The sequence below is a fragment of the Vidua chalybeata genome, chromosome 6, assembly GCF_026979565.1.
Source record: "Vidua chalybeata isolate OUT-0048 chromosome 6, bVidCha1 merged haplotype, whole genome shotgun sequence".
In the NCBI taxonomy this organism is placed as follows: Eukaryota; Metazoa; Chordata; class Aves; order Passeriformes; family Viduidae; genus Vidua; species Vidua chalybeata.
The window spans coordinates 56,563,176-56,577,955 of NC_071535.1; the positions used below are offsets into that span (position 1 = coordinate 56,563,176).

The following is a 14,780-nucleotide window of genomic DNA, read 5'->3' on the forward strand; positions in this document are numbered from 1 at the left end:
AGTACTAGTTTGGAAAGCAGGAGTGAGCATTTTGCTATGGGAATGGAAGAAGTTGCCTGTTTCTTCCTTCCCAGAAGTATCAGAGGTAATTTCTGTTCCCATCCTGCCTCAGCTCCTGCTGAGGAAGGAAGCATGGTTCATTCTGGAAGAGCTGCTCACTGTGGCCACCAGCTCCTCACCCTCGATGGCACCGCAGTGCTGCCCCCTGGGCCTGCTCAGCTCTGTGTTAAGAGGAATAACTTTCCCAGGAAACAGCCAGGAAGTAACACTCACCACCTGCCACTGACTGTGGGAGCCCTGTCACTCCCTCCATGGGAGACTGAGGACCGATGCCCCTCAGGAGCTGATGCCACTGGCAAACCCACCAAGGGCACTTCTGAGAGACCCCACTGAGACATGGAAAACCAGCTCCTACTGCCTTGGAACATATGGAATGCAACCTAACATACCTTTAAGATGCAAAGTGGAATGAATAGATTTGTCAGAAACCTCTAGCCTTTTCCCTGGAGTTCACCGTTGAGTCTTTTCCATGGCATTTTTCTCTCTTTTTAAGCTTCCCGTAAGTCAGGATAGAATCTTCTCTGTTTGACAACGTGGATTGGGTTGGGTCACTCTGTGGTTCAGGTGACCCTGCCTGGAGCAAGAGCTGAACAGCCATCCTCATCCACCATCACCAAACTGGAGCAAACAAGAGCCAGGACAAGTGACTCCTCACAGGGGCTGTGACCCCTTAACCAGAGCAAACAATAGTGACCCTTCATGGGGGTTGTGAGCCCTAATGGGGGCTACACCTGGAGCTAAGAACAAACCCAACCAAACAACCAGAGGCTTGTGCACCTGTCAAGACTCCCCTGAAATCTCCAACCACAAACAAAGGTTTAACTTAATTAACAAATAAAGGATTTAATTAACTATTAAAATAGTAGATTAATAATTAAAATTATTTTTTGTAGTGAGTAAAGCAAGTAACTCCCTAATGGTCAGCACATCTCTAATTAGCAGTTCCTACAGGGCAGGGACAGGACAGCCCCATATCCACGTGTGCTCACCTTGGACTTGATCCCATCTGATTCTGGCCAGCTTGATGCTATGAGTGATATTCCAGGCACGCTGGACCAGAAAACACCTCCCAGGTAGACAGGGAGTACAGACACACATGCAGCTGTTGGTGCATTCACCTGAGCAGTTACCTGTACTGCAAAGTGCTGCCCTGGTAATTAAGGGGAACCACTGGGCACACTTGTGCTTTCATCGCATTTTATTTAACAACATGTTATTTTTCAACTATATTTAAGTGCAGAAGCTCCAATGTGTTCCAGATTTGCCCAGCACAGAGGGAACACTGGAAACCCAAAAATCCTTTCAATGCCAAACTAAGAACTTGTACCAACTTTGTCAAGGCAATTAAATAAACAAAACCAAAGATTTGTTTCTCTTCTCTAATGAGAGGTAGGGAGGCCCCAGTAGGAGGAAGCACTGGCAGATCTCCTGCTTCAGATCCACCTCAAGAGAGATGAGGAGACTGCTGTAATCCACATGGTGGAGGATCCAGTCAGGCAAAGGCAAAGCCTCCCAAAGCCAGTTGGGGCTGGGATGGAAGGGAGAAGGTTCCAGATGAGGTTTTCACAGTCTGTATTATCCAAAGCTTTGGAAGGGGATTGGGAATAGACAAGTGCTGTCACAGTATCAAAAAATCAATGAAAAATGAGTCTGCTAGTGAGAAAAGTGCTGTTGGCACAGGACAGACCGTTCCCACCGGTCGCCGATCCAGCCGGCCCCGCGTGTCCATGAACGGCTGCAGAGGTAGAGCGCTCACACGGTGACCTTCTCCATGACATTGTCCGGGACGTGCACCTCATCCCCTTGCACTGTCACTGTGGCTGACTGGCCACAGATGTGCTGGTGGTCCTTCCAGTCCTGCCAGGGGAGAGCAGAGGGAAAAACTGTGAGCAGAACAGGCCCTTGAAGAAGGGCCCTCTCTGTGTGAGAAGCACTCTCTCTCCACAAATCAGACTGATGATAGAGAGCAAAGAAGCCACACACTGGATCAATGTAAGAGGTGGAATTGGACTACGCAGAATGCTGCCATCTCCACACAAACCACAATCCAGGATATCAGTGTCAGTCAGATGGAAAATTGACTAAAACTGAGTCTTGACTTAAAGCCTCTCCTGAAAGGCAGCTCTCAACACTAAGTGCTCCCGAGGGACAGCGCTATACTGGGATCTTGGCTCAGCTAGGACAGAACAGATTCCTTCTGGAACTGACTGAATTCAGGACGGCTGACTCAGCCTGAACCTGGCCACCCAGCAGAGCTGTAACTGGCTAAGCTGAACCATCCTTCTCTCCAAGCGGGGGCCAAGGGTCACTGTAAGGAACTGATCTGAAACATGACATACAGCAGCTTCCTCCACTGTACTTCACACCTGTTCCCACCTCCCAATTCAAAATTGTAGAGTCTGTCCCATTGTATCACCTGCAGCATCACAAATAATGGAAAGGAGAATTATGTCTTCAGTGCCACGGCAGGAGCAGCACAGAAGGAAGGAAGCAGCAGGAAGGGGCTGTAAAAGTGCTCATAGCTCCCCACAGTTCCCAGTGAGGTGTCCATGCTTAATTTCCAGTGTTACTTGGATTTTCTGTGTCACCTTTGAGAAGGTATATGCAAACCTGGGGACCTTCTCTACCCTTTTAACCCTGCCCTGACTTGCAGACCTGCCCCATCACTACAGCCTTGCTGGTGATCTCACTGGCAGGGTGGGTTTTGAGTGCTTAACCCATGCAAGGCTCTGCTCTGACTGCCTGGCTCTGCTGTCTGTTCCTCCCTCCATACTGACACCCATCAGGTGACAGCCTGAGCAGCCTGGCTGTCCCCATGGTCACAGAGCCATCTCCGGGGAACTGAATCCCAAGTCACAAGCAGGCTGATACCTTCCGCTGGCAGAACGTGGAGCAGTAGTTGACTTTGTGGCATCCTGTGCACTCGTTGGTGGCCTCCCGTCCACAGTTGACACAGGATTGCTGTGGGAAGGGATGGAGAGGGACAAGTCACACAGAGACAAAGCAGGGGTGTCACTCACTGAGGTGCCACAGTGGTGCTGTGACTGGCTGGAATGCCAGAGGAGTGGGAAAGCTCCCATTTCCCAAAATACCCTCAGCACACCAACCCACAACAAATAGGCCCAGTGGCCTCTGGATATACCCTCAGAGACCCACTCTCCCCGCTCTTTTAGCAGGGATCACTTTGGAAAATGAAATGCACCTCTGTTTTTCTTTCTGTTGGGCAGGAAGCCCTCCAAAACTATGTGTGGACACTGAGTGGTCATGGAAATCCATCCCCACCACTGCAGGGAAACCTCCCTCCAGACTGGTCTGGTATCCATCAGTTGGGTAACTACAGGAGTTGGGTGTATCCCACCCAGACATGTCAGGCTGTTGACACACAAGTTCTGAGGTTATCCCAAATTTAAAGGTTTAAAGGTATATTTCATAAAGGACAACAGACTAGAAGGACAAGAATATGGATGGGACCCTTCAGGTATTTTCCCCTAGTTTTAGAGAGGAAAAAGGCATCTGCTCCTATGGGATATGTTCCTTAGTCCTTTCCCAGTCATGACTACATAAGGAGTATACCAAGAGGGAAACAGGAGCCAAATTAAAAAGGCTCTAACAAAAGCCAGTATTTAAATCCAGAAGCAAGGCAAGATAGGATACACAAGTGAAAAATCACACCTGCTTTTTAATGTTTTTGTGTCTATCGCTTTAATCTTATTTTGGTGACATCAGTTAACATAACCTGTATATTTAGGAAACATCACTGAACTGCCATCAAAATAAGCACTTCACAGAGCATTCCACTTCCAGCTCATTAAACGCCTGACAAATCATCAACAGCAGTGACAGGAAGTGTTGCTGGGCTGTGAAAGTATTGTGGGCTCATCAGTTCCTCCAGGCTTCTTCTCTCTTTGAGCAAAACCAGCCCAAAAATCAGTGCTCTGATTAACACCCCCTCTCACACCTTTCCATGTACCTGCAGTGAACAGCTGGTGAGACTGAACTGTGTTTGTGCTCCTGATGTGCAGCTGTGGATTTGGGACACTAAAAATGGCTTAAAGCTGTGATTTGGGACTTGCAAAGCCTGCCCTGAGGGGACACTTGGCTGGGGCTGTTTGTAACCTGTACAGCTACTGGAAAATGTGGAAAATACATGGGACATGGTTGTACCTGCAGATATGAAAGAGAAATGAGCAACACAGCTCTAAGGGCTTCAGTCATGGGTCCAGAACTAACTCCCATTCCAAAAGCCAGAGGAAATTGTGGAGTTATGAAAACCAGCTCACAGAACAGAAAGGAAACAAAATCTCTTCTTGTCACAGCTTAGTGACAGCCACCCACTACAGCTGCAGCACCACCACTCAGAGGTGAGGGAGACTGATGAACCTGGCCAGGTGAAGGAGCATAGAAAACTGGAATACTTGGGAAAGTGAAGACACTGCTTGGAGCACTGGCCCTACTAGGAAGGGCTCAGATCCTTTGCCAGAAGGCCAGACACAGAGCACAGGATTCCACAGCAGTGACAAAACCTCTGAGTCTTAGACAAAGACCAAAAGGCTCTTCACAACATGAGACATCCCCAGCCTACCTTGATGATGATTTCTGTCTTCCCATCCACATCCTCCGTTTGTTGGAATAACTGGCTCTGGTATTGCTGCAAGGAAAACACACCAGACATGTCATTTCCCAGCCAGAGCATGATGTGAGGGGTTGGAAAACGTGCTGGGATGGAGGGTCCCCATGCTGAGCTGTGTCTGCCCAGGCCCACACTGCAGTTGCAAGAGGACAGGTGGCCCCTCACTCCTCAGAGAGGTACACTGTCACCTGATGTGGTGACAGGGAAAGGAGTCTGTGATAAAACGGCCTGAGGTGACAAACTGCCAGTTCAGTACAGCATTTCCTCCAAGTCCAGCTCCCCACTCCATCCAGCCATACACTTGTCCTTAAAATGGGGGGGTTTAACCACAACCCCCCCCCCCCCCAACACGGGAACTGGGAAATTAGCACAGGAAACACGAGATAACAGGGCCAAGTGGCACATTCCAGGGCCAAATTTTGGGTCAGGTCTAGTGATCCTAATTCACTAAGAGGCAAAGGAGTTTGGAGGGAAGGTACAGCCGAACAAAAAGGATTAGGGGGGAAAAAAAGCCGAACAAAATTAACACACCTTAGACTTTAGCAGCAGCACTAACCATAATCATTACTTCTTGAAACAGAAGAGTGAGAGGGCTGTAGAACAAGTTGTGACTCCATCACTCCTCTGGAGGTGATCAGAGCCCACTTTGGCTGCCTGGCAGAATCACTTCACACCAGCTCAAGTCTAATCAGGTGCTGCTGTACCTGTTGCAGCAGCAACACGCTCAGCAATGGGGGACAGAAGTCCCAAACCAATGACATCCAAACCCAATCCTAAATTAATTATGTGCTAACCCTGGCTTAAATGTATTTGGAACAGTTAAAAAGTCCGAAAAAACATAAACCCCTTCCTCCAGGCCAAGCAGGTTCATCCAAGAGTTGACTCAACACATAAGGAGATTAAAGGCTTAATTTACAAGTGTATGACCTGAGAGCACAGTATTTATTCTCCTGTGAAACCACAACCTTCAAAACCTTGATATTACCGTGACAGAAGTTAAAAAAACTCTTGGCAGATGGAAGTGGAGGTAGAGAAACCTCTTGCTGTGGCCTGCCAGGGGCGTGATTTGGATTTGCCCTATTTGACAGGGCAATTCCAGCCATACACAAACCACACAGAAGGAAAAGGTGTGATGAGAGGAACAAGCCAGACACATTCAGATCTCTCACAGAAACAGCTCCACAAAACCCAGAATCTCCAATTCCCAAGAGCATCACTGCTTGTTTGGAGTACACAAGCCACTGTCTGCTGATTTCTTAACTGTCCAACCCTTTTTAGATTAATTTCATTCTCTCCAGCCCTGAATTGGTTTAATCTTTCTAAAAAAGCATTCAGATGCTGCAGCTGTTTGCTGATTTAATTCTCCAACTTGCTTTCAAACGAGCAGGGCTCCAGAAGCATCTCTGCTTTACAGAGTGCTATTCCAATTTGTGGGATTTCAACACTCATTCTTTTCAACTTATACAGAAAATCCAATTAATGCACTTCCTGAAATTCTTTATTATTCCTCAGCAATTCTGGCACAGAATTTAGTGAGTATGTGTAATGTCCCCATCCTAAAGTTATTTGCTATAAACAATGGATTAATGCACACTCAGGAAAATTACATTCCCCAAGCATACCAACATGTCAGTCCTGCCTTTAATCTCTTCATTTTGGGCCTGATCTGCAAATGTCAAATATCTACTGCAAGAGAAACCGAGCCTTTGTTACCCCACTCACCCTAAATTCCCAGATGTCTTTCCCTTACCAAAAAATGCAGTAAAGCCAACATGGAGATATTAACCAGGGGATCAGATAATCAACCACAACCTAATTACTAATGATACTTGAGAACTGTTTCTTAACAGCCACATGAAATTCCACCAGAGCAGTTGTATTTAACTAATCCCACACAAAATGCTGCAATTCAGAAAAACCTTATAAATGTCTTCATATTTCCATTTTTTGCAATATCATGATGCATTCTGGAAGTTCATATAAACATGGAGCTGGAGGGCTCATGGTTTGCTTTTCTTTCAGCATATAATTCCCCAGGACTTCTAAATATCACAAATGTAACCTTACTCAGAGGATCCTAACACTTTGCAAACTTGCACTGAGTTGCTCTCTGGGAAGGCAGTGTTATTTTCATCTGAGGCATAGTGAGGCCAAGGACTTACCCAGGGGCATCAAAATTACTTGTGGGAAAGACAGAAATAAAATTTGAAGGACATCCTCAGCCTTGAAATTTGCCCAACAAACCATGACCCTTGAACAAATTTACAGAAATTAAGAAGTACAAAGAGAGCAACTGAGTGCATTTCAAAACTGCCAAAATACTAAATTATGTGCTAAAAAACCTCCCTGCTGGTGAAGCATTTACCTCCAGCACTTGGAACAGTTCTTTCAGAAGGGATAAGGATGTTCCCAGCCCTTGACACAGGGCTGAGATGGTACAAGGAGGGAGGCAGAGTGCAAACCCTCACTTCAGAGCTGTGTGAGTCCCACAGCCATCCATACTGCCCAGCACAGAGCACAGCTTTTGCTATTTAAAACAAACTAACTGCTGCTCTATGGGAGCAGGACAGCTCATTTGTGCTACTTAATGACTCTAAAGCTCATTAAATAATAAATATAATACAAAATACACTATAGTGAGTGATGTGTAACATAGGAGGCACCTAAGTTTGTGTATCCAGCTGGGAACCAGTGTTTCTATCAGATCTCTACAATACTGCTCTGTACTAAGTCACTCTTCCAGGAAGAGCTGAGTCTGCAGCTCTGTTATCATCTCATCTGTGGCCCAGCCTTGCTCTGCAGCTCTAACACAACGACACCACCAGAAAAGGCTTCCTCTGTTTGCTCACCCTTGGAAGTTCTGTCAGTGGAACAAAGAAAATGGTAATTAAACACCAATTTCCTTTGTATTAAACTGGTCCAGAAAAAATCCCCCTACCCGAAGGGCAGGAAGACCCCTCTGTCTGCCTCTCATACACCTTAACTGCCCAAAAAGCCATGGGACAACACATGTACTCGGAGGGGGAAAAAGCCCCATGTAACAAACCACTAGGAAATCGGGAAAGGCCCTTTGACCAACACAAAAGCAGAGAGACAATTCTTTGACCTTTAGAGTAATTGCTTCCCTGTATCCAGGATCACAGAGTTTTGTCCAAATATGGATTTCACAAGCAAGAATTAATTCAGAGAGAGCTACTTGTGATACTGCCTGGATGGTGCCAGCAGCCAGCATAGCTTAGAATTGTCTGGATGATAAAAAGTACCACTGTGAGTATGTGGTTTCACCACAGTGCACAAGTGTGGAGGTCCCCATTACACACTGAGAATGGTGAGACACAAGTGGTGTAACTGGGCATGTAGCAGTTCCTGGAAAATGAGTTTTCTCTGGAAATCATGTGCTCATCCTTCCCATGTCAAGTCAGCTTTAATCCATACACAGGAGGGATTCTAATTCCCATTCTTAGGAAAAGAAGTAACTAGAAGAACATCAAAGAGAGCTGGTTTTGGATCAGAGGGTGTGGAGAAGGGACTGAACAACCATTCCAAAAACCACCGTGAGGATAAACAGAAGGGATGATGCACATAGACTGGAAAAAAAAAGCAGAGTGAAACTAAACAAAAGCAGATGTTTATCTCTGAACTGTGCCAAAGCTTCCAATATTTCAGTGTCCCACACTCTGTTCAACTTTCCAGCAGTAGCCAGCCCAAACGTGGGCAGCAGCACTGGCACCTGTTCTGCAGGAGGGAGACAGGGAAGGATTAGACTCCCAGCTTATCACACACCTGCACATCAAAGATGCATCGGGAGAGTTTAGCAGAGTCAACATGGCAAAGAATATCAAAGAGGCTGCAAGGACTGTCCTAGGGGTCCTCAGCTTCCAGCAAAGTCTTCCCACACCTCTCTTCCAGGCCTGTCGCTGCACACTCGTGCCTATGGATTCAGTGGAAAGCTGACGTTAGCACAATGCTGATGGCACCAGCAGGAAAATGGTGTTTGGGAAGGGCATTCAGCAGCTACTGATGGTGACACCAGTTCCAACACTGCCCCCCACCTCTCTCTCCCCAGTTCACACCAGCTGTGGATCTGTGGGAGAGGGAGAGCACCTTCAGTATGAAGCTATACTTGGGTGCATGCATGAGCTGGTGGTCAGAAGGATCAGAGATCCCTACCATGCATCAGTTACAGAGAAGAGCAGAGAGAAGAGGGCAGTCCATCTGGATAATCCCTGTCCACAACAGAGAAAAGATGGGAACCAGTCAGGGCTCCTGTGGGGCCAGGCAGTCTGCCAGTCCTACCACAGGACTCGTGTGAGTCAGCTTTGCTTGCACAGTTTTCAGCAAAACACCTCTAAACTTTACTGCTTATCTTCCCAAGAGGAATCAACCTGATTTTTATTTATGGTTTGTCGTATGTTACACGTGAGGTGAAGAATTCCTGTAAGGGCTGTCTGTACACGTACCGGCAACCCTGCTCCTGCGAGGGCTTTGCCTGGCAGCCAATCAGGGCAGAAAAAACCTCCATGATCAGGCTGTCAGCACTCTGCCCCACTTGCCAGTGGGGCAAATGCCCAGATGCCCACGAAGAATGCCTGGGAAATTGGGCTGTGGAAGGAGCCTTAGCATATAAAAGCCGCTAACTGCCACAAAATGGTGAGCCATTTTGCTTTGGGTTTATTGGAGGCATCAGGGGCTCGCTCAGAGGGTCACCTTGGCCCTTCTTCCCCCCCACCCCTTACCTTTTCCTCCCTGTGGTCCTGCTTCCCTGCCCCTACCTGCTTTGCCCTGCTTCACTGCTTCCATGAACCAGCTCTTCACCGTGACGACCTTGTGCTCCGCCGCCTCCCTGATGGAGTGGGCGCCGCCGCCACCAGCTGCCTCCACCGCGTTCCCCAGGCGCAGGTGCAGCTGCCTGCACCCAGCCACCGCTGTTTCTGCGCTGCCCGCCCCACCAACCCGCCATAGCACTAAGCCCGTAGCCACCAGCCTGTTGTCACCGCCTGCACCCAGACAAGCCCGCAGCTGCCGCCCGCTCACAAGAGCCGCGCAGGGCGGCTTGCAGCCGACGCCGCGGGCACGCTGCCGCCGCCGTTTGAAGATTGCGCCCAACCACTCACAAAAGCCGCGGGGGCTCGCCGTGCCTTTGCAATGATCCACCTGCTGAGCTGACACTGACTGAGCACCGGTGTTCTTCTGGTAACATTGTCCCTGTCTTCTAGTCTTTTCCTCCGTCTTTCTTTTCTCGTCTCTGCTCTCTTTCTATCTCCCTTCAGGAGGACGCTTACCCTTCTTTATATTCAGATATAATATTGCCGCATTTGTACTTTATTTTCATCTGAGAAATCTATCAAAAAGAATCCTCCCCAACTCCCTCTTTTACCTTGGGACAGAACACTTCCCCATAAACTATGGGATAAGCTGTTCCACATATCCTATTGAAAGCCCAGCTCACCTGACAGCAACCACTGCACTGCTGAACACTCATCAGCTTCCTCAGACCAGGACTCAGTGCCGACATCCCATAAATTTATGGACAGCTGATGGGAGAGCTCAGGATCATGACACCAAACAGTCTGTACAATCAGCCTGCTGCCCGCAGCTCCTGAAATCCCAGAGAACTTTATTCCTTTCCCCAGGATACAAATAACTTAGGAAGATTTCTCTTGCTAACATTGCTTTCAAGGCTTGGAGAAACAATTTCCAGTATCACTGCTCCAGCCAGAAACTACTTTGCTCACCACTCAGCCCCAAAGGTGCCCACGGCTGAGCCCCTGTGGCACAGTTACCTCTTTCCTCTCCACATCAGCCTGGATCTTGGCCTGTGTGACAGCAGCCTCACGGAAGGAGGAGCTGGCCTGCTTGGCCTGCTCAATCAGAGTCTTCAGCTGCTGTGCTGTGCTGAGCAGGGAATTGACCATCTCCTCCAGGTAGAGCCAGCTCCGCTGCTCCGTCACCTCCAGCCCGTTCACCACTGATGGCGACATGGCTTTGGTGGGCGTCGTAGGGGGCACTGCCAGGGCAGGCAGAGAGGTCAACACTGGACATAAGGAACAAAAGACAGTTAGGGTGTTTCATTTCCATGAAGTGGTGGGGGGGGTGGGTTGCTGGGTTTTGTGTTTTTTCTATGCCGTTTGGTTTCTTTTTTAAAATATGGTTTGCAAAATTTCCAATCCAGGAAAGTTTTTGTTAAACAGATCATTCCTTCTGCAACATCAAGTGCAGGTCTGTGCAGAACAAGTCCATGGGCACTCTCAAACCCACGGGACAAGAACGCCTCCTCTTGACCTGGATGACTGTGGGAAGAGTTTAACACCTCCCAACACTGCTGTGGACAAGCACCATGGTGTAATGAAAGCAGCATTCCCAGGAACTCCTCCACCACTGCCACTTTCCCTCAGCCATGGATCCTACCCATATGTCAATTCTCAGGTTGCAAACTACAAAACTCAAGTACTGATCCACATCATACTCCTGAATTCTGACCTTTACATAACCCTGGTCAGACACTGGACTTAAACCCAGACAGTCACCATTACCTCCAAGTGAGTGTATTCCAAACATGGACTTCCCAAAGCCATGGGTTGGGAAGCCCTTTAATAACCCAGCAGTTACTGTGTCACTGAACCAGCTACTTTTCACCTTAGGTTTGCATGTACACTGGGAGATCAGGGTATGAGGAAATTAAATCCAGACCCAGGAACTCCACAATACACAGTGTAAGCTCAGCTTAGGTAACATTCCAGGAAGAAATGTTATCTGGCTTTACTTTTCCAAAATGTAATTCTAGTAATAAATCCTCACCATCTGCCATAAAACTCAGTCCAAGACATTCACATCTACCAACACTGACCTTGACATTCCTCACTGAATTCTTTACTGGTACAAAGAAGGTACCACCAGCCTCAGGGTTGTGCAGACTTCTTACCTCAAAATACCCTTAATTAAAACAGTAATTTTAATGAATTTGCACACGAGTGGCGTGAAACTATTTGCACTTAGATACGAGTATGAGATAAACCGGTTGTTTTTATCAAAGCCTGTTTGCACAAGAGCCTTTCCCACTCTCCATTTCCAGCACAATATTTATCCCTGCATGACATTTGATAACGTATCAAACAGGAATTACTTCCGATTCCTCATTTTGGCACAAGTACATCAGGAAAGAGAAAGTAGTCACTGGTGAATGTTTAATTAGTAACATCAAGATTTACTAAGTCTTAAACACAAGAAGATCTGACTCTGGAGACCAGGAACATCCTGTGCTGCTCCAGATAAATAAATAAGGGTCATACAGAGGGGATTGAAAACTGACACCAAACCTCCCCAAAAGTACCTCCAGCACGCATCACAGGAGTCATACAGCCAAGTGAGGATGTCTAGAAAAGTTTCTGTGGCATGATTTTAATTGGGTTTGTTCCTCTCAGATCGAACACTGAAAAAAAAGTTCAGCCACAGAGCCCAAAGAGGACAAAAGTCTGGAAGCAAGAACTTTAGGAAAGGCAGGGAATGCAAGACAACTCATGATGCAGAAGCACAGCAGCTGCCTCTGGCAGAATCAATAAATTAAAGCTCTCAATAAAGAGTGAAAACTTCCCACAAAGGGGAAAGCTGCTTGTCCAAATCTTAGTATCAGTACAACTCACAAGCAAAATAGGGAAATTGAAGCACAGGGAGAGCAAACGTACCGATTTTGGGATGAGATGTTGGCAGTGCAGCCTCAGGGAAAGGTGAGATCTGGCAGTTGTCCTGGTAACTGGGATAGTGAGGCTCTGGATGAGACACCCGGCAAGGCTGCTGGACGTTGGTGTCCTGAACTGCAGGAGAACAAGAGCCTTGGGAATCACTAACACACCTGGCAGGTGTTTCTTATGCTGCATTCACCCCTATGTTTTTATGTTTTATACAAGTTCCTACACTCTGTGGTAATTCCCAAGGGTTGAAAATGTGAAACAGCAGCAGGATCTCACACAGTCAGCAAGCAAGGAATGCTGGTCCTGGCTCCACCATGTTCTACTTTCACCTTTAGAGCCACAGGTTCCTTGTTTCTGTCCCACACATTGAAATATCCATGATCATCACAGGGCTCCACACTCTGGTTCTCAGAGCAGGATCAATCCCCCAGGAGAGCTCACAAGCCAAAGCATTACTCAAACTGAGGAACTGAAATGTGTCATGCATTTGTATTTTGTTTGATTTATCCTGGCATTTTTCACTCCATTTCAACTCTCACCTAGTTTGGGGCTTTTTTGGTAGTATTTTAGGTTTAATGAGGAGTAAAAAAAAAAAATACAGAGATGAACATAAATCCCAGGAACCCAGGAACTTAGCAGAGGTTAACATTAGCAGCTGCCACACCTGGGCAAAGCCTCTCCTTTGGTGCAACTGCTAAGATTTCAAACTGTTGAAATGATCTCACAGGAAGGACAGTGCCTTATGCAGTATCTCCCTTGAAAAATAAATAATTTGTGTTGCATTCAAAATGTTCCTTCCTACAGTGATAGGCATCCAAACCTCTTTTCCTCCTCCCCATGGCTGTCTAGGAGACACCTGAGCTCTTACCAGTGGCTCCAGTGAAAACATCCCCCTGTGCTGGGCTCTCTGAGATGATGGCCGTGGCCTCCACGGTGGACGCCCGGTCGAAGGTCAGCGCCCCGGAGGTTGTGATCTGTCCAGAGGGAGTCACGGTGACTGGAAACATTAAAGCACTTTCATAATTAGCACTCAGCACAGAGGACATGCCTGTCCAGCTCTTGATATCCCTGTGCTGCACCATCCAAGCTCAGGGGACTCACAGATCACCAGCCTGGGATAACCCAGTTTGGATCACACCTGTGACCAGTGCAATTGGAAATGGGAATAAAAGCCACAATGGGCTTCTGAAGGCTCTGCTGTCCTTCCAAGGCTCTGGGGGCATGAGGCCAAAATGTTAATTTACAACCTAATACCTCCCAAATCACCACCTTTTCAGTTATTTTGTGAACCATAATGTAACACCTCCCATAATGATTCAGTGAGGCCACACAACCCATCAAATCCTGGCTGCTTTATGACAATTTTAGCAAGAGTGATTGTTGTTATTTAAATCAACATAACAACTTGCGGATTACAGCTAATTTCATGACAGCTGGGCAGTTTTAAGTGTTTATCTACACAAAGGGATAGAATGTGCTCAGCCAATGCAAGGAACAAGGCACAAAATCCTTCTGGATAATTCTACCTGAGTGGCTTCCAAATGTTTTAAACCCGTTTTAAAGAGGATTATTTTAACTGGTACCATTAATTGGTGATGGTCTGATTCTGTGGCACACAATAATTAAATTTTAAAACACTGTAGCTACAAATTCCTCGCTGGTGAAGTATGTGGCCACCAAAACAAGAAGTTCTCCCTTCCAGTGCCAGCATGAGAGAATGAGCAGCCTCACAGCACCTCACATAACAAACCAATACAGATCAAACCTATCTGAGGACTAAAAAAAACAAAGCTATAAAACAACTCTGCAGAATCCTTGTGTGTTTCTCCTCCTACTGTTGCTGATGATCTAATCTTACTTTTTCTGTTCTTTTTTTAGATTTCTGTTGCTTCCTCCTCGACTCACTTTGTACTGTTACCGTGCAGATGATGCCAGTGTGCTGAGAGCAGGAGGACATATGGATGTGACTGGGGATGTGTGAGCTGGATCAGCTTGCAAATTAATTCCTTTTCTCACACAGATAATTTGCCAATCAAACCAGTAACTAACAAAGCTGAATGTTGGAGAGGGATTTGCAGATCAAAGCATCACCTTCTGCCTCCTTCATTAACGACTTTCAGGCTGGGGGTTTCATTCCAGCTGCTTCCAGGCTATTTTGCAAGGAATAGCACAAATCTTACTCCAGCTTCTGAGGGACACAAAGAAGCTCAGAGGATGGAATGGGGATTTCTGGCAGAGCAGAGAAGGGCCAGCCTCTCCCAAAACCTAATTCCAACAGGAAATTTCTCAGTTGTTATTTGTGAAAAATCTACCTGAAATCCACTATGGATCCAGGCCAGGATCCCATATCTCCCCCCACTGAGAGCAGGTACAGGGGGCGATATAATCTTAGACAATAACCA

At 46.9% G+C, this 14,780-nt stretch overlaps 1 protein-coding gene across 4 annotated transcripts in view; it reads right to left on the bottom strand.

Annotated features, from left to right (window-relative positions):
• Positions 1–877: 877 nt before the first annotated feature.
• Positions 878–14,780, bottom strand: part of DEAF1 (DEAF1 transcription factor) — a 79,007-nt gene continuing 65,104 nt past the window's right edge. For 3 of the 4 annotated variants that reach the window (XM_053946552.1, XM_053946551.1, XM_053946550.1), the window contains 6 exons: positions 13,247–13,375; positions 12,373–12,501; positions 10,474–10,724; positions 4,643–4,708; positions 2,932–3,021; positions 878–1,917 (listed from right to left, as the gene is read on the bottom strand). In XM_053946552.1, the coding sequence (XP_053802527.1) occupies positions 1,813–1,917; positions 2,932–3,021; positions 4,643–4,708; positions 10,474–10,724; positions 12,373–12,501; positions 13,247–13,375 (770 nt within the window). In that variant the 3' untranslated portion in view covers positions 878–1,812. Of the gene's footprint in view, positions 1,918–2,931; positions 3,022–4,642; positions 4,709–8,473; positions 8,622–10,473; positions 10,725–12,372; positions 12,502–13,246; positions 13,376–14,780 lie in introns of those variants that run through there. The other variant, XR_008431623.1, reaches the window with a different exon arrangement.